The sequence below is a fragment of the Meriones unguiculatus genome, chromosome 21, assembly GCF_030254825.1.
Source record: "Meriones unguiculatus strain TT.TT164.6M chromosome 21, Bangor_MerUng_6.1, whole genome shotgun sequence".
NCBI lineage: Eukaryota > Metazoa > Chordata > Mammalia > Rodentia > Muridae > Meriones > Meriones unguiculatus.
Window position 1 is genome coordinate 5,807,640 of NC_083368.1, and position 20,094 is coordinate 5,827,733.

Here is a 20,094-nt window from a genome sequence, read left to right on the forward strand (position 1 = left end):
CTGAAATCTTCTTCAATTTCTTTCTTCAGAGACTTGAAGTTTTTTTCAAATAGGTCATTCGCTTGCTTGGTTAAAGTCACCCCAAGGTTTTCTATGTCCTTTGTGGCTATTGTGAAGGGTGTTGTTTCCCTGATTTCTTTCTCGGCCCTTTTGTCTTTGGTATACAGGAGGGCTTCTGATATTTTTGAATTGATTTTGTATCCTGCCACTTTGCTGAAGGTGTTTATCAGCTGAAGAAATTCTCTAGTTGAATTTTGGGGGTCGCTCATGCATACTACCATATCATCTGCAAAGGTGATACTTTGACCTCTTCCTTTCTGATTTGTATCCCCTTGATCTCCTTTATTTGTCTTATTACTCTAGCTAGGACTTCAAGTACTATGTTGAAGAGATACAGAGAGAGTGGGCAGCCTTGCCTTGTCCCTGATTTCTGTGGGATTGATTTAAGTTTCTCTCCATTGAGTTTGATGTTGGCTATAGGCTTGCTATATATTGTCTTCACTATGTTTAGGTACATGCCTTGTATCCCTGATCTCTCCAGGACTGTAAATGTGAATGGGTGTTGGATTTTTTCCAACACCAATGCTTTTTCAGCATCTAAGAGATGATTATGTGTTTTTTTTCCTTCAGTTTGTTTATATGGTGGATTACATTGATGGATTTCCGTTTTCTGAACCACAATTGCATGCCTGGAATGAATCCTACTTGGTCATGGTGGATGATATCTTTGATGTGTTCTTGAATTGGGTTTGCAAGTATTTTATTGAGCATTTTTGCATCAATGTTCATAAGAGAAATAGGTCTGAAGGTCTCTTTTTTTGTTGGGTCTTTGTGTGATTTAGGTATCAAGGTGACTGTGACTTCATAGAATGAGTTTGGTAATGTTCCTTCTGTTTCTATTTTGTGGAATAGTTTGAAGAGAATTGAAGTTAGCACTTCTTTGATGGTCTGGTAGAATTCTGCGCTGAAACCATCTCACCCTGGGGTTTTTTGAAAAAAAGACTGTTGATGACTGTTTCAATTTCCTTGGGGGATGTAGGACTATTCAGTCTTTCTACCTGATTTTGACTTAATTTTGGTAGATGGAATCTTTTTTTTTTTAATTTTATTTTTTCTTATCAGTTACATTTTATTAACTCTGTATCCCAGCCGTGTTCCGATCCCTCATTCCCTCCCAGCCCCTCCCTCCTTCCCTCATCTCCACCATGCCCCTTTCCAAGTCCACTAATGGGGGGGACCTCCTCCCCATTCATCTGATCCTATTTTATCAGGTATCTTCAGGATGGTAGATGGAATCTATCAAGAAAATTATCCATTTCCTTTTGTGGCATATAGGCTTTTGTAGTATGACCTAATGATTGTTTGGATTTTCCCAATGTCTGTAGTTCTGTCCCCCTTTTCATTTCCTATTTTGATTTGGATAATTTCTCTCTGCCTTTTAGTTAGTTTGGCTAAGGGTTTGTCTATCTTGTTGATTTTCTCAAAGAACCAGCTTTTTGTTTCACTGATTCTTTGATTAGTTTTACTTGATTCTAATTGATTGATTTCAGCCCTGAGTTTGAGTATTTCCAGTTGTCTGCTCCTCTTGGGTGTATCTGCTTCTTTTTCTTCTTTTTTTTCCCTAGGGCTTTCAGTTGGGACATTAAGTTGCTTGTATGAGATGTTATACATTTCTTCTTGAAGGCATTTAGTGCTATGAATGTTCCCCTGAGCACTTCTTTCATTGTGTCCTATAAATTTGGGTATGTTGTGCCTTCATTTTTATTGAATTCTAGGAAGTCTTTAATTTCTTTCTTTATTTCTTCCTTAACCCAGCTATCATTGAGTAGCAAGTTGTTCAGTTTTCATGTGCATGTAGGCTTTTTGTTATTTCCATTTTTGTTGAGGTCCAGCTTTAGTCCATGGTGATCAGATATAATACAGGCAATTATTTCAATCTTCTTATATCTGTTGAGGCTTGCTTTGTGATTACTTATATGTTCTATTTTGGAGAAGGTTCCCTGACGTGCTGAAAAGAAGGTATACTCTTTTGAGTTTGGGTGAAAAATTCTGTAGATATCTATTAGGTTCATTTGATTTAGGGCCTCTGTAAGTACCTTTATTTCCCTTTGGCTTCTGTCTAGATGATCTGTCCTTTGGTGAGAGTGGGGTATTGAAGTCTCCCATTATTAAGGTGTTGTGATCACTGTATGATTTAAGCTTTAATAATGTTTCATTTATGAATGTAGGAACTCTTGTATTTGGGACATAGATGTTCAGAATTGTGATGTCTTCTTGGTGGATTTTTCCTTTGATGATAATGTAGTGCCCCTCCCCATCTTTTTTTATTAATTTTGGTTGGAAGTTTATTTTATTTGCTATTAGGATAGCTACCCTAGCTTGTTTTTTGGGTCCATTTGCTTCAATAACATTTTTCCAGCCCTTTACTCTGACGTAATATTTATCTTTGTTGCATAGTGTGTTTCTTGGGTGCAGCAGGATGTTGGATCCTGTTTCTGCACCCATTCTTTTAGTCTGTGTCTTTTTATTGGAGAGTTGAGTCCATTGATGTTGAGATAATAGTGACCAATGACTGTTAGTTCCTTTAATTGTGGAATTGGTGGTGTTACTGTGTTTCATTGCTTGTTTTCTTTTAGTGTTTTTTAGGAAATTATCTGTATCCTATGTTTTCTTGGGTATAGTTATTTTTTTTGGATTGGAGTTTTCCTTCTAGCATCTTCTAGGGCTGATTTGCTGTGTGGATATTTCTTAAATTTAGTTTTGTCATGGAATATTTTGTTTTTTCCATCTATGTTGATTGAAAGCTTTGCAGGGTAAAGTAGTCTGGGTTGGCATCTGTGGTCCCTTAAAGTCTGCATGACATCTGCCCAGGCCCTTCTGGCTTTCATCGTTTCTGATGAGAAGTCCAGTGTGATTCTGATAGGTATACCTTTATATGTTACTTGACCTTTTTCCTTTGCTGCTTTCAATATCTTTTCTTTGTTCTGTAGATTTTGTGTTTTCACTATGATGTGACATGAGGATTTTCTTTTCTGGTGTAGTCTATTTGGTGTTCTGTAGTCCTCTTGTATTTTTATGGACATCTCTTTCTTTAAGTTGGGAAATTTTTCGTCTATGATTTTCTTGAAAATATTTTCTGGACCTTAGAGACTGGAATTTTCTTTTTCATCAATTCCTATTATTCTTAGATTTTGCCTTTTTATCGCATCCTTGATTTCTTGGATGTTTGTGTTTGGGAGTTTTCCAATTTTACTTTTTCTTTGAGAGAAGTATCAATTTCTGCGAGTGTATCTTCTGCACCAGAGATTCTCTCTTCCATCTCTTGTATTCTGTTGGTGATGCTTACCTTTGTAGTTCCTGATCTTTTCTCTCCATATTCTTCAGCTCCAGGGGTTTCTCAGTTTGTGTTTTCTTTATTGATTCTAATTCTGATTTTACTCATTGCACCATTTCCTTCATCTGTTTGAATATGGCTTCCTGTCTCTGTATGATGGCCTCTATTTTTTTGTTCATTTCTTCTCTATATGCCACCAATTGTGCCTCTACTTGTGCCTCTATTTATTTGGCTATATTTGCCTGTGTTTCTTTGAGAGCTTTGTTTATTTCCTCCTTATTTGCCTCCACTTGTGTGGCAAATTCTTTGAGAGATTTGTTCGTTTCCTCTTTAACTGTTTCTATTTGTATGGCTATTTCTCTGAGAGATTTGTTTGTGTCCTCTCTATGTGCATAACTGGATAAGCATAGCTTTAAAATCATTTTCCTGTGTTTCCAATGAATTGGAGTATCCATTGATTTTGGGGGTTGCTGGTGAAGCCATGATGTCCTGATTTTTGTTGGATGTATTCTCTCACTGACCTCTGGCCATTTGCTTCTCTATAACCTTCACTGTTTGTTCCTGGATTCTGCAGTTCAGACTGGTACCGTCTTCCTCTTGAGTCTGGAGAATTCTTCAGGAAAATTAGAGCGGTCCAGTGGTTTCGGCATGTGCATTGGTGTTTCAGCTGTACCTATGGGAGGACCTCAGGCACAGAAGGGCAAATGCGGGCAAGCGTGTGTGTTTGTGTGTGTGTGTGTGTGTGTGTGTGTGTGTGCATGTCTTTGAAAGGCAGGGTGTTAGAGAATGTAGAAGCTTTGAGTGTGTGGGAGGGACGCTGCCTTGTAGGCACCAAAGGGGTTACATGTACTGAAGGTGTAGCAGGCACTGGTGATAATCATGGGGGCAATTTCCTTATGCAAATTTGTTAAGTACCTCAGTGGCCTACAGGCTACTGGTAGTCGTCTCTGACTGAGCTCCAGACATTACTTGCCTGGACTCTGCTGGTGGACCTGTAGAGCAGGGGCTTCAATGTCCCAGGAATCCCTCTGTTTCCACAGTGAATGTGTGGGTGGGAGGGATCTGAAGGACCCTGGATCTGGGGCTCTGCAGGCACTTGATGGCACACTCAGTCTCTAGCAGGTCACACAGGCAAGCACTGGGGTACCCCTGCTCTCTTCTCTCAGGTTTGGACCTGCTGAGTCAAATGCTGGCTTTAGCTGCCCCTCCGCGCTCACCAGTTTTGGAGCTTCAGATCCTCTGTCTCTCAGATACTGTGCACGCTGGTTGCTGTCATCTTGGTTCTCCCTCCATTTTTTATTTATCACTTATTTATTTATTCATTCATTTATTTATTGTTTCCCACAACCTAAGTGTGTAATCAGATATGTTTTCAAATATTGGAAACACTATCATGTGTTCATTACTGGCAAATTTCCTTTTCTTTTTATGCCAAAGTTAATGTCATGTTATAAACATATCGTAAATTCCTATTTTAATGCTAGTTTCACTTGTTTTGTAAAAATTATGAATTTCAGTACTTGTTGTTATAAGCCATAGTTAAGTCTTACAGATACAAACATTTCCCTTCAACTTGCTAGAGTTTTTCTCTGGGATTTATTAACATTCATGAGTTTGCAATGTAAGCGCTACACTTAATTATGATACACTTGACAATACAGTCATATACTAACAACTCAGATAAAAAGCCAAGCATAATTTATTTTCATTCACAACTTGACCTAGGATTGCTGTAGAGCAGTGTCTGTCACTGCAGTCAGTAGCATTTCTTTTTTGCCTTTTGCCTATAGAACCACTGATTCATGGTGTTAATATGTTCTGTATAACTGAATTTTCATGCCAGATTTATCTGTCAACAAAGTGTTTATCTCTTAAGATTTCTAGTAATTTTTTTTCCAAATGTCATAAATGTATGTAGGGTAGAATTATTTTCATTGGCATATGTAGTTAGTGTTTGCTCATAAACTTTAACCTTAGCACTATGCCTTTTTATTACAAATTATGTATTTTTACTATTTATTGTCTTGTCTGTAGCTCTAAAATCAAAAAACATCAATGATCTACTAAAGAATATAGTAAAACAACAGCTTAAAGTCTTCCAAGATGACATGCAGGAGACCATTGCCCAGCTCTTCAAGACTGTGTCAAGTCTGTCAGAGGACCTGGAAAGTACTAGGCAGGCAGTTCTGCAAGTGAACCAGTCCTTGGTTTCAGTAACCGCCAAGCAAGTAACACCAGAGAAGCTGCCCGTGTGGAAGGACATCACAGAACTAAAGAACAGCATCACGAATATCAGGCAGGAAATGACCTTGACCTGTGAGAAGCCTGTCAAGGAGCTGGAAGCAAAGCAAGTTCATTTGGAAGGAGCTCTAGGACAGCAGCACTCACAGCTTGTTCTGTACCAGCAGTCCCTCAATGAAACTCTCTCTAAAATGCAGGAAGCACACACCCAGCTGTTATCAGTTCAACAAGCATCAGGAACAGAGAACATTGTCACTGAGGAAGTAGGCAGTAGAAATGTCACTAAGTATATATCTGTGCTACAGGAGACAGCAAGCAAACAAGGCCTGATGCTGCTACAGATGCTCAGCGATTTACACATCCAAGAGAGCAAGATTAGCAATCTCACCACCCTTTTGGAGACGGAAAGAGAATCAGTCAGGGAAGAATGTGAAGAAATGCTATCTAAATGCAAGCATGACTTTAAATTTCAACTGAAGGACACAGAGGAGAACCTGTATATGCTAAATCAAACATTGTCTGAGGTTATCTTTCCCATGGACATCAAGGTGGATAAAATGAGCGAGCAGCTGAATGACTTGGCATATGACATGGAGATCCTCCAGCCTTTGCTGGAGCAAAGGTCGTCCTTTCACCAGCAGGTTACGCAGGGTCCAAAAGAAGCCACAGTCACGCGCAGAGAGCTACAAAGCCTAATTGGCGCCATCAACCGCCTGAATGTTCTTACCAAAGAACTTACAAAAAGACACAACTTACTCAGAAATGAAGTGCACAGCCACGATGAAGCCGTTGAAAGACGCATCAGTGACCACACCTTGGAAACAGAAGATAGCCTAAATAAGACAATGACTGTTATAAACAATGCCATCGACTTTGTTCAAGATAACTATGTGCTGAAGGAGACTTTAAGTGCTATGATGTACAATCCCAAGGTTCTTGAGTGTAACCAAAATATGGACACCATTTTGACGTTTATTTCTGAGTTCCAACGCTTGAATCATTCTATTCAGACTTTGGTCAATGACAATCAGAAGTATAATCTTGTTTTGCAAATTGCTAAAGCCCTTACAGCTGTTCCTAAAGATGAACAACTAAGTCAGTTAAACTTTCAAAGGATTTATCAAATGTTCAATGAAACCACTTACCAGGTGAACAAATGTCAGCAAAACATGAGTTATTTACAAGAAAATATACTCTCCGTAACAAAGAGTACCAAAGAGTTAGAAACTCGATTGCAAGGCGTTGAATCTAAAGTGACCAAGACACTCATTCCTTACTATGTTTCATTTAAAAAGGGTGGTGTGATATCAAATGAGAGAGATACTGATCTTCAGCTGAAGGTATTAAACTCCAGATTTAAGGCACTAGAAGCAAAATCTATCTATCTCTCAGTGAGTTTCTCTTTGCTTAACAAAACTGTTCGTGAGCTTTCAATGACATGCCGTAATGCTTGTGTAAGCACATATGGACAAAATGCTCTCATACCAACGTGGACCAAAGGGCCCCTGCCAGACAGTGAGAGTTCTCAGAAAAGTCTTACAGAATTTGTGGAGTCCGTCATAGAAGTAAAAACACAAGCTGCACTTTCTAATTTAACTTGGAATGTTGATCGATTGTTATCTGATCGTCTAGCAAATATTGCCAAACCTCAAAAGCAGGTAAAACTGCAGAAGAAACCCAACACACTTAAGAAAATGGGGAACATCACAACCATCCTGGTAGGCCGGACGCAAAGAAACGCAGACAGCATTACTCCTCCTGGTAAGCTGGAATTGAAAAACAATTCTGAACCTCTTTCATGCTATAGGTTACATGCTATTGAGCAGATTCTGCTTTATAGACAGTCTGGAGGAATGGAAGGCACAATTTGTGCTTGGGCAGATTAGGGTAATGAGTAGTGACTGATGTGCTCTAATGCATCTGAATGAACACTAGTTAGGTGTCAATGCAGAGCTGAACTCGAGTAGACATCCTGTCTGCATGTTTCAACTCTTTCTTACCAGAACACTATAAAATAATCAAACTTTCATCTATAAAACATCTCTCTATATAGCTAGCTAAAGAAATGTATTATACAATGAGTTTCTTAAATAAGACCAAACTTTAATTTGGGCTTCAATAGGTACAACATGAAGTTCTCTCTCCTCTCTTTCTCTCTCTCTCTCTCTCTCTCTCTCTCTCTCTCTCTCTCTCTCTCTATATATATATATATATATATATATATATATATATACCAAATGACTGCCTCAAAGAACTATTCTGGAATCTGGTTAGAGTAGACCACAGAAAGCCATGAATATAGGTTGGGGGGACCTGCACTTAGATACTGTTTTGTAAAGAGTGAGATATAGAGATATATTTGAACGTTCAGAGCAATGAGCCAGGCTTGATGACACACGTCTGTAATCCCAGCACTCAGGGAGGCAGGGGCAGGCAGATCTCTATGAGTTCGAGGCCAGACTGGTCTATAAAGCAAGTCCACTACACCACTACAGCCAAGGCTACACAGAGAAAGCCTGTCTTGGGGGAAAAACAAAAACAAAAACAAAAAAACATAGCAATGGTTTGGGTAGAGTGACCTTGTGATTCAGAATCATGAAGTTGCTGTAATGTCAAACATTGTCACACTAGGACACGTTAGGACACTGCTAACTAAATGTGGACCAATACAGTGATGGTAAGAAGTAAGAAGAGATGGCTGAAAAGGACCTGAAAACTTGTGAGGGTGTAATCAGCAGAAAATAAGAGCAGCGGAAAGAGTGAGGACTTAGGAATGAGGTCTTGGTTCTGGTCCTCACTGTAACACCAAGTGTCTACTTTAGTTCATGGCCTTAAAACAAAACAAGACATAACAGAACAAAACAACAACAACTCCTCCCTCTGCTTCTGTTTCTTGTGTTGAAGTGGTGGGATAGCATTAGGTAATTTGCTAGGGTCCCTGGGAGAAATGTACTGCACTGTGTCACTGTGAGGCTGTTCCCAGCCCAGGTGCAAGGCATCTGCAGAGGAGAGAAACACATTCTCAGCTTTGAACCTAGATAGTGAGGACAGCAGTACTATCAGCTGATGTCGCCAATTGCTCTCACGTGAGTGATTGACTTGGTAACTGAATTAAAGGGATGATAGGAAATAGCATAGCTCTGATTTTTGTTTTTCTGATGGTGCCTTGGCAAAATTCCTTCCTTTTTATTTCCTTCCTTTTTTATTTATTTATCTGTCAAATTTTATAGTCTTATCTATCAAATTTAATAATTAAAATTCCTTTATTACATCTCAGTTCAGACACCAATAATGATGCCAAGACAATTAGGAGGGCTTGGCCCAATTCCAAGTGCACTGTAGAAAGCAGTTTCAAGTGAATTCACTTTTTAAGGTATGGGTCCTTCCAAGTAGATGTGTACCTGCTCATCCATTCACGTGATCCTAATGCTTTGTACCTATAAACTAGAGCAAGCAAGGGCCACAGAAGGTAAGGAAAGCAGGCCTGCTGCCTACAGCACCTGAGGTCTCAGAGGGTAAGGTGTCTACTACGCAAGCCTGTCTGCTTGAGTGTAGACAGAGCCTCAGCGCCCACAGAAAATGCCAGGCATGGCTGTGAAAATCTGTAGCTCCAACACAGTGGACCAGAGGCAGACAGGTTTCTGGAGCTCACTGGCCAACCAATCGAGCAGAACTGTTGAGATCCAGGTTCAGTGAAGCGACCCTGTCTCAAAGAGTATGACTGAGAGCCATTAGAAAGACATCTGACACCATCACCTGGCTCAGTCACAGTACTCAGATTACACAACTGCACGCACAAAGGCATGTGTATTCTGCACAACACACATGGAGACACACAGACACAACAGCTATAAACGTGAATAAATAAATAAAGTCCTTATAAAATAAAATGCTTCTTTTGATACACTTTTATATCAGTTGTGCTACACACCATCCAGTACATTTGCTAAATTCAGCGCTGACCTTTATAGGAGAACTTAATCAAAAGATCAAGAAGTAACAAATTTTGTTATGTCCTTTGAGTTTTGATTGTATAGGGTAGAAACTAGAGCTACATTTTCTTCCATATAACTAAAATCAGGGGGTAACACGATCATTTCTCTGGAACGTCTTTGTCATATTATTCATATTTTAGCAATACTTACAAACTGTGTTTTTTAGAGAATAATCTGAATATCAGTTTTAATTTTAGTAAATGATATTTTCTTTGATGCCTGGCACTAATACTATGCGATTTTATATGTTATTTACTAATATTCACTCACTCTAGGCCTTGTAGAAATACTAGATAACATTTCTTCATTCAACAATATCTACAAGACAGGTATTATCATTATACTTTGAAGAACCAGGAATAGTCAGAGAGATTAACCAAAGTTTCCTCCAGCTATCACGTGCTCTAATCTACTATCTTAGGGTCTATCCTCAGTTCTTACCTGCAGAGATAGGGCACTGTATTCCTGTGTCTTCCTTCTGCTCTCTCCCCTGCATCCCATGCTGCTCAGAGCATGGCTGACTGCTCATTTCATGTGGTCAAAGTTGATATTCCAGGGAGTCCCTTTATCAAGGATTTAAAGCCTAAATCCTGCAATGATGCTGCTGAAGTCAAGGTACTGATTTCAGTTTGACTTTCCTGTGACCTGGCCACAGGCAGCTATCAAAAGTCTAATGTGTTATTCATGAAAGCTGGCTTTACCTGATGTAGTGAAATGCAAAGCCTGCATTCAGTTATGCTAATTATGGTTATCTGCCAGACCAATGCTAAGAAGTTATTCTAGCTTAGTTGTTAAATCCTGGATTTGTTTCTAAACAATACTCACATAGATATCAGAGATTTTTGGATTTTGTTTTAATTTTATATTTGAAGCTTTGTTTGTATAGCAATTGGCTAACCACATTCTCAGCCCTCTGCGAAGTCTTTGAAGGATAGCTTCCTTTAAGAGAAATTTTATATGACTTTCTATATTACTTAAAATAGGATTTTTAAGTACACCTTAAGTAAGGTATCTTTGACAAAGATGACCTCTTTATAAAATGACTAACTTTAAGGTACTTCAGTTATGGAGGCTGATTGAATTTAGAACTCATCGTCAATAAATAAAATTTGATCTTCTTTGACTTAGACTTGAGAAGCATCAGCAGACAAATATTTCTTTAAAATTCTTGGTGTGTTAAAAATAAACCAGTTGAAAATGCAAGTAACCATGTGTTCCAAAAGAGAGACAAGGTCAGAAACAGGAAGTGTAGTAGACACTGATGAAAAAAATGTTTCCTCTTTATTTTGCATCTTTTTTGTGACTTGGGATGTCAGACACTGTTTTAACATATTTGCGGAGAGTACTTCCAATTATTTTGATTGAAGGTTATGAGGCTAAAGAAAAAATATTGGTACTATCAGATGAAACATATTATTTTCTAATTCATAGTTTAAGAGAATAGAATAGTTTCATCAAAAGTTAGAATAGATCTTCTGAGGCATGAGTGATATATTTGACAAAGATTGCAGATATATGTAAATTGTAAATATGTATATGTATGTACATATGTATGTAAATATGTAAATATACATATTGCAGATATATGTATATTGTAAATGTTCTTTAAAACAACATTCAAAGGGTTACAAAAACCCTTTGTTCTTGTTATCAAGAACAAAAGATTTGATGTAAAAGAAAATAATTATAAAAATTAACATTTTGTGGAAAAGCAACAAAGGCAACTAAAAGAGTAGTTCTATGCCTTTATGTGTTAGTGAACACAATGTGTGCAAATAGAATAAATTTGAACACTAAATGTAAACATACATCTGGACACTTTCAAGACTTGTCAGGAAGGGAATGTAAAATATTCCTACAGTAATGGAAGCTCAAATCTTATGTAATAAACGGGGAAGCAGAATGGCCCTGAAATATGCTCACATGTACAAGAGTGGAAGGTTTGTCAGCAGAATCAGGATGAACATAGAGAAAAGTGAGAGTGTGAGAGCAGCAACTAGCCGCAAAGCTGCACAGTGAGCGGCAGGTTGCTTCCATCTGTGTGTTCTCAGGATATTCAGAGGCATCAGGGCAGGTCCCCTCACTAATCCCTGTGAAACTCCATTGTGCCACGAGCAGCAATCACAGTCGCTTTGCAATGTCATTGTTAAAATTGGTAGTTCTCAACCATCCTAATGCTGAGACCCTTTAATATAGTTCCTCATTCTGTGGGGACCTCCAACCATAAAGTTTTTTTATTTTTTGTTGCTACTTCATGACTATAATTTGGCTAGTTATGAATTGTAATGGAAATATTAGATATGCAGGATAACTGATATGCAACCCCCTTGAAAGTGTCGTTAGATTTGCAAAGGGGTCACAGCCCACAGGTTGAGAACTTCTGGCTTAAACGAAGAAATACAAAGTAAGATACTGATGCTAAAACAGAAGTAAATAATAAAATCATAAAGTAAAGAAATAATAATTTTCTTTTATGAATAATGACAGTTTTATAATTTACACAGTCTATTGCATATGTAATAAATAAAAATAAGAATAACAATTCCTGCTGAATGAGTTCTGACTGAGTACTGAGAAAGACTAAGTGGATGGTGTGTAGACTGAAGTCAGTGCTCATCCTCATGCACCTCACACATGGAGCATGCAGTTACAGCCATAAAGGGCAAGTGTTCATAAAGGCAAGGTGCTCTGCAATGGAAGGAGCTCTGCAATGTGTTCAAACCACCACAGACCTTTGTGAAATGTAATAATAGGATGAAGAGGAAACTGCAAATGGAGTACATATTAGAGTGCAAAATGCAGAGACTGGAACAAATTGAGATTCCCCAGCTATGCCAAGACAATAGAAAATTAATTTTAGTCAAGTTCCATGTAGGAAATTGGCACTGATACATTAGCCATTCATCTTGCACAACATAGCAGAATGTTGAGTTGTGCTGATCTTCAGCACATCCTGTGTGATCTTTGTGGGACTGTGAAGACAGAATTTGGATAAGGAGCTAACCAGCAATTCAAATTTTCATTAACTTGTCCATTCATCCTTTAAAGCTTTGCCATTTTGTACATGTCACACACTGTGTGAATTCATAGTGGTGTGTTTAAGGAGTACACTGAGCCCTGACATCATAAAGTGACATTCATGAAACTAAAGACACATGAGGACCTATAGCCAAGTGTGTTAAGTTCTATAAGGGATACATACAACATCCAACAATTCAGAGAGTGAAGGGAACTATAGCATCAGAGATGAGGGAAGATGACAAAATTATTTTATTGGAGTTCATTTTATGTTAATTCCAGAAATTGCTTAATAAAGACCTAACCATTTTAAAGGTATACAATATGAGTCATAGGATGTAGGAAAGTTGAGCTGTAGCAAGCTACATATAACTCCAATTGTCATACTGTTATCAACCATGCTTGCCTGTCAGTGAGGCCACATACCTAACAGGGAGTCATGACATGTTTCAGCATTGACTGGATAAACACACAGCATAAATGTTAAAATGCAATCAAAGCTGGGGTGAGGTGCTCACTCATTCATACAAAATAAAACAACACATGGTTTGGTTTCTTTGGACAGAGTTGGCAAGTCAGTACCACCCATAAACACATGTTGAAATAAATTAATGTAGACCTTTAGAGCCCTCGAATAACATCAGAGTACAGGTGACCTGTTATGACAAAGGCTGAGACAGATCAAAGCTATATATGCCTATGACTTGTTTTCCGTGGAAAGAAGTGTGCAGTCTCTTCAGAAGGGGCAAGTAGCAATTGTCACTGTAGTCTCTATCACCAAGGCTCGGTTGGCAAAAGGTGTCCAGTACTATGTGTCATGGACATTACATGTTAAAATGAGAGTTACTGTGTCCACAATTTGAAGGCCAGAAATACCTTAAGTAGCAAGTGAGGCAAGGAATGCAACTGAAAAGAGCAACTATGGAAACATGCAGACAGCCATGAGACATCCTTGGTAGATGATTAGGAGGCACGAGGCAGGAGTCTAGTAGGGGATTGTGTGATCACAAGAAGTTTAGACTCCTGCAACCAGACAGAAATGGACAGTTCTTGAAGATTAGTGACTCCACAGAAAGACTGAGATGAAGGGAAGGTGACGTGTTCTGCTAAGCAAAGCCAGACTCGATCACAGTAAGCAATGGGACAGGAGGACAGCTGAGTGCACATAGTAGACGCTGAGCACCGAAGTACGGAGAATCGGTGGCAATGGAGAAAGCCACCATTTGGCAGAGTCCTGATTTTTTATTTGTTCCCTGGAGTAGGTTTGATGTCTTCCCAGGCCAAGTTTATAAGTGGGATTGATTTTCTCATCTGGGAAAGTTAGAATGGTAGAGCTGATCAAGTGGCAGAAATAAGTCCTTATCCTGCAACTCTCTTGCTATGAGGTCATTAACGGAGCAGTCTCCCAGGAGCTAATTTTGGTGCTAGGTTGGAGGATGGAAGGACAATGGAGCTAGTGCTTTGCAGTCAAGAATTCAGAGGCTATTTTAAGCTGTGGGCTGGCTTTCCCCAGGGTCAGAAGATTGTTCAACGTTCCTGAATAAATTGCATTGAGAAGAACAAAAAAAAAAAAAAAAAAAAAAAAAAAAGATCAGAAAGAAGGAGAGGAGGACCTCCCCTATCAGTGGACTTGGGGAGAGGCATGCATGCAGAAAGGGGGGGAGGGGGGGGACCGAGAGGGGAGGAGGGAGGGGCTTATGGGGGGATACAAAAGGAATAAAGTGTAATTAATAAAAGTTAAATAAAAAATAAAAAAAAAGAATTCATTTTCCAAAAAGTAATGGAGACTCCCAGGTAGTTTACAAGCTAGCGAATGGTAGGCTAAGTTCTAGAAGAAAAGCTAACTGCAAATGAAATGCTTTATAGCTTGAGTCAAGGGGCAAACATGTTCAAGAAATGCAAGCCAGCTTACATTTCTTCAAATATATTGCATGTAATATGTATAAATATATGAAATATATTACCTAAGCATTTTAATACTTTTCTAAATGAGAGAAGTAGCTTATAAAGAGTATGTCATAGAAATTCAAATTATTTTGGAATTTTCAAGGAACATACAAATATATTCTCTTTAAAAACATTAAATAATATTTTTATTATTTAAATAAATAATAAAAGCATGAAGATTGCCCATATTTTTAATGAATTGCTAATACACACTTAGAAACAGAGAATATACAGATACGTAAAGCAATTATTAAACAAAACAGATCACCCAATTTTAAAAACTAGATATAGAGGTCCTTCATTTCATTCAGCTATACAACTCCTGCTTGTGTTTTCTAGCGGTTTTGTTGTTCCCCTTTCTGATACTCCCTCAAATCTAGCAAAGTTCTGTGTTAATACATTTAAAAATCCCCCTGTACCTCAGTGCTTTTTCACATATTTCTGACTTTGTGTATACATCTGTTGTGTCTATGTGTGCACTTATGTCTGTATGCATGAGTGTATGTGCGCATCTGTACGTGTGCAAAGACATGCATGTGTGTATATGCACCTGCATTTTTGCACATGTATTTTATGTGTGTAGATGTATCCATTTGTAGTTTTATATATATCGACAGGCACTTGGCTTTTGTCTATATATATGTATACATGTTATGCATGTATGCACACGTATTTGTGGGGTTTGTGTTTATTTGTATATCTGTGTGCATGTGTGTGTGCATCCATGTTCATTAGCTATCCACAATAGCCAAGATATAGAATCTGCTTACCTGCTCACCAATAGTTTAATAACCCGTATGTTGTCTGCAATGGATGTGGCTCGGTAGATATAGTGCCTGCCGCACAAGCCTGAGGACCTGGCACAGAGCCTGTGTTTGCAATCTCAGAATTGAGGAGGTGGAGGCATGAAGAGTGTGGGACTCACTGGCCAGCCAAAGTCAATGAGATACAAGTTTATATAAAGACCATGTCAAAAAATCAGATGGAGAATGATCAAGGAAGATACAGGACACCAACCTTTGACCTCAACATGCACACACATGCACGCAATAACACACCTGAACACACATACTCAGGAAAAGTGGTTTTGCATACATGCAATAAAAGTTTATTCAAGTGTAAATAATGATAAAAATAATATATTTCACATGTAGAAAGCTAAATGGAACTTGATGTCATCATGGTGCATGAACTAAGCGAGGCTCGAACAAATGCAATTTTCTTCATATGTGGAGTCCAGGCGTTATACACAAAGACAGGGCGGGGCTATGCGTGATCTGAAAGTTAAGTGACCTACAATTACAAAATTTGAAATGAGTGAGTTTTAAATTTACATTTTTGCCACAAGGTGGTGCCATACAGTAACTGTGGCAAGTAAAGGATTCTTCAGCATTTTTTCTGAATTTACATAATTTTGCACAATATTTATAACTGCTATTTTAACTAGAAGTTCTAGAAAATTATGTTATGTGTAATGCACAAACTGTTACTTCCCAATAGGACAGTAAGTGTGATGACATTCTGCCACATTCTTAAGCAGTTTTTATTTCTTCTGTTTGGTTTTTTGTTGTATTTTGTTTTGTTTTGCTTTGTAGCATTATACAGTGATGTGTTTGACAAAGCTGAATCACTGGCTATTAATCTGTATTTTAATATTTGAGATAAAAATAAATTAAAAATGAAAATAATATTATAAAATGCACCTTTGAGCAGTGATCTTTGTATACATAGAAACGGGTGTCCAGCATATGCATATTTTCCAAGGAAAAATGTATGGATCTAAGTAAATGAGTCCTTTAATGCTGGTTGAGTATGGCCAAATTGTCCAATTAAAAGGAATGGCTATTTAATCATCAATCAGCATTTTTAAATTCCACTTTCTGTCTCACCATTGTATCTGAATATTTTGTCTTTTTAAAATGTTGCTGCCTGACATAAGCATGCTCTCATTGTGGCTGAATTTACTACGACTTTACAGCAGTAAGTCATAGAATCCATAGAAATACTGAGGATGTTTAAAAAGCTGCAGAGAGTTGTTGGCTCACATCATTGACCATTTTCCATTTTTTTTTAGTGGAAACATTGTGTGTGATCAGCAGAAGCTTCTGTGAGCAATAAATGAGCGTCACTAAATTTGTGTGTTAAGATGTTTTTCTTCATTTTTCACTCATTAAAATTTTAATTTTCAAAATAAGGTGATCAATCATGAGAGGTTTTTTGGTTTTGTTGTTGTTGTTTTGTTTATCTTAGTGTTTAAAAGGTAGAGCTGGAAGAATGGCTCAGGGGATAAGAGCAAACATTGGGTTTGTTCCCAGCACCCGCACCAAGCAGCTCAAAACTCCAGTTCCAGAGAAACCAAATCCCTCTGGTGGCATAAACAGGAATCTGCATCCTTAAGAAAAGTTTAAAAATGTCTTTCTTCTCTAATGATTTGAAACCTTAACCCTTGTTTTTTTCCTAGTTCAAATATACTTAGTCCTGTATTTGGATTATCTGTTCCAAAATTAAGCAAAAGTTTAATATACTCACATACACTTCGTCGCAAAATTATCCTTGTGTCGCGAAATGGGGTCAGACATGAGGGTTTTGCATAAAGTTCTATGTCAGAGATAAGGGATTTGTATGAAGTCCCATGCTGACACTAGTGAGTGGCTTCGGTCTAAAGATGCATTTTCAAATTCAGCATTTCGGTTATCCTGCTGCACAACTCTGGTATGAGACAAAAATAGATTATCTCTTTTTGCTGTGAGTTTTTTTTTTTTTTTTTTTTCCAGTAGCACAGGAATATTCCAGCTGCAGCAGCTTCCCATGCCAGAATGGCGGCACTTGCATCAGTGTGAGAACCAGTTTCATCTGCGCTTGCCGGCACCCTTTCACGGGTGACACCTGCACTGTGAAGATCATGGAAGAAAATGCCGTAGCACCAGGTACAAGCGTCACCTTCTTATGCTTCTCAGTGTCATACAAACACACGCGGGAAATTGTCAATGACCGTTGGTGCCTTCTTAGCTTGATGTGTATGTTTTCTTCACTTCTGTCGATTGGTAGTGTTGTACAAGTACTTTGAGAGTGTGGCACCCCTGGCCCTGAGGCTACTCAGCTGCTCAGCTGGAAAGGGTACTGGAGGGAGCTGACACCTCAGTTTGATGCTCACGTCCCATGGGGAAAGGAGAGAATTAGCTCCCAAATTTGTCCTGTGTCCTACACACACGCTCTCTCTCTCTCTCTCTCTCTCTCTCTCTCTCTCTCTCTCTCCATACAATAATAACAAATTTTAATGCAGTACTCCTGACTTTTAAACAAGAAAACATGTGCAGCATTATATTATCTTCAGTGGTCACAGACTATTTCAAATCAGGCCTTACCTATTTCCTGCATTCAAGAGTCCATTTTAGTCCATTTTTAATCTTTCCGAAGCGTATGCGACATTCACTGCACAGAAAATCACTTTTGCCTGCTTCTCCTTGGCAGTGTGGCATTGCTTCACTTCATTCTCAGGCTCTAGAAATTATCATGAAAACTTGTCTCTCCATCCTAGAAGCTTCTGTTCAGAATGCAGGGCATTCTGGTATCCCATAATAACCATGCAGTACTTTGAATTCTTTTATCTCTAGGGTAAGCAGTATGCAAATGACCCTGCAGACATATCTACAAGAGAGCTGCCTGACCTCACAATGGACCTGATCCAAATGGAGAAACTGGGGCTCCAGAAAACTGGTGTTTTTATACTCTCTGGCTCACAGTGGAGGCGGGCACTCCAACACACGGACATTGTTCAGTTTGACAGAGAGCTTTGTACTTCTGTTAGGACTGTGTGGCCGAGATAAAATGAGACCTTAGGAAGAAAAGCAAGATAAGAACCTGAAAAATAACTCATGCCATGTTTTTCTTTGAACAGATTTTTCCAAGGGATCTTACAGATATGCTCCGATGGTGGCGTTTTTTGTATCTCACACTCATGGAATGACAGCACCTGGTCCTATCCTGTTCAACGATCTAAGCGTCAATTATGGGGCTTCATATAACCCAAGAACTGGCAAGTTCAGAATTCCCTACCTTGGAGTGTACATCTTCAAATACACTATTGAGTCATTCAGTCCTCATATCTCGGGGTTTTTAGTGGTTGATGGAGTAGACAAGCTGAGATTTGAGTCTGAAAATACTGACAATGAAATACACTGTGACAGAGTTTTGACTGGGGATGCCTTATTTGAATTAAACTATGGGCAGGAAGTGTGGCTGCGTCTTGTAAAAGGGATAATTCCGATCAAATATCCCCCCGTGACCACCTTTAGTGGTTACTTGTTATACCGCACCTGAGTTAGAGAGGTAGACTCCAGTGCTCCACTCCAGTGCTGTCTACCTTTTTATTTCTCCTTGCATGCACATCAGCTCTGTTGTGATATTTCCACACTGGATGAGATATGTTATTTAAGAGCCTGAATGTTTATTCATAAAATGATTTGGATGGCTTGTGGAGAAATGGGTCCTTTCTCCTAAAAGGAAATGCAGAGGCACAGAAACCAAATATGTATGCTACTGTATGCATGCATGCCTACCCTGCTCCTTCACTGTAAGTCTTTTCAGTGTAGAATAAAATATCAACCACATGCTATCGCCAGTCACAGTAGACTTTCCAAAGAAACTTAAATTTTTGTTATATTCTGTGTATAGAACCATAGGAAAGAATTCCCTAGAATAGCAAACTGAAATGAATAATTCAAAGTAAAAAATTTTTTTTTCATTTTTTAACTTTTACTTTATTGTTGAGTCAATCAGTTTATATACTAAAATTTGCATTTGTGTTTAAAGCTAAGAAAAGTGATCTAGAAATAAAAATGTGCTCAAATATTGCCTTTCTGAAATTGGAAAATGGAGACATAACCAACATCTATTTGGACATTTATATTTATACCTAATTGTATGGATTTTGTGCGCACTGCTTCTCTGCCTTCCCTACATAACATCTGATGGACATACAATGCTTTTTTACTCATAGTCTTCTATTATAGTTGTTGTGGAAAACCTTCTGTGGATTCTCAGTCTTAATAATAAAGGATTTGAAAATGGACTCTGAAGAAACCTCGTGTCACTAAAGTTTGAGCAAAAAGCAACCACTGTACATTTGGGCAGCTGCCGGAGGAAAAAGACAGTAAAAAGAAAAGGAATTGTGCCCTGTTTCTCCTTTTTTCCATCCCTCTATCTATCCTCTCTGTCTGTGTGTCTCTCTCTTACTGTGTGTGTGTGTGTGTGTGTGTGTGTGTGTGTGTGTGTGCTGCATGTTTTGCACATGTACAAGGATGCATGTAGAGGCCCACGCTTGGTATTGGATTCCCCCTTGATCACTTTTTCAGCTTATTCCTTGAGACCAGGTTTCTCAGTCAAACCCAGGGCTAGGGGATTGGGCCAGGCTGACCAGCTTGCTCTGGGGCTCCTGTTACTGAGTTAGAAAGAGGCAGCCATGTCCGACCAGAACTATCATCCTGTGAGTTCTGACACTCCAACTCTGGCCCTCATTCTTCCCCATCAAACTGGGGCTGCCTCCTCAGTTCTTCAGCA

General features: G+C 38.6%; 1 protein-coding gene across 2 annotated transcripts in view; it reads left to right on the forward strand.

Annotated features, from left to right (window-relative positions):
* The window catches only part of Mmrn1 (multimerin 1), a 51,694-nt gene extending 32,088 nt beyond the window's left edge, over positions 1-19,606 (forward strand). The window contains exons 6-8 of one of the 2 annotated variants that reach the window (XM_060373904.1): positions 5,369-7,336; positions 17,310-17,462; positions 18,434-19,606. In XM_060373904.1, the coding sequence (XP_060229887.1) occupies positions 5,369-7,336; positions 17,310-17,462; positions 18,434-18,855 (2,543 nt within the window). In that variant the 3' untranslated portion in view covers positions 18,856-19,606. The remainder of the gene's footprint in view (positions 1-5,368; positions 7,337-17,309; positions 17,463-18,433) is intronic. The other variant, XM_060373905.1, reaches the window with a different exon arrangement.
* The last annotated feature ends 488 nt before the right edge of the window (positions 19,607-20,094 follow it).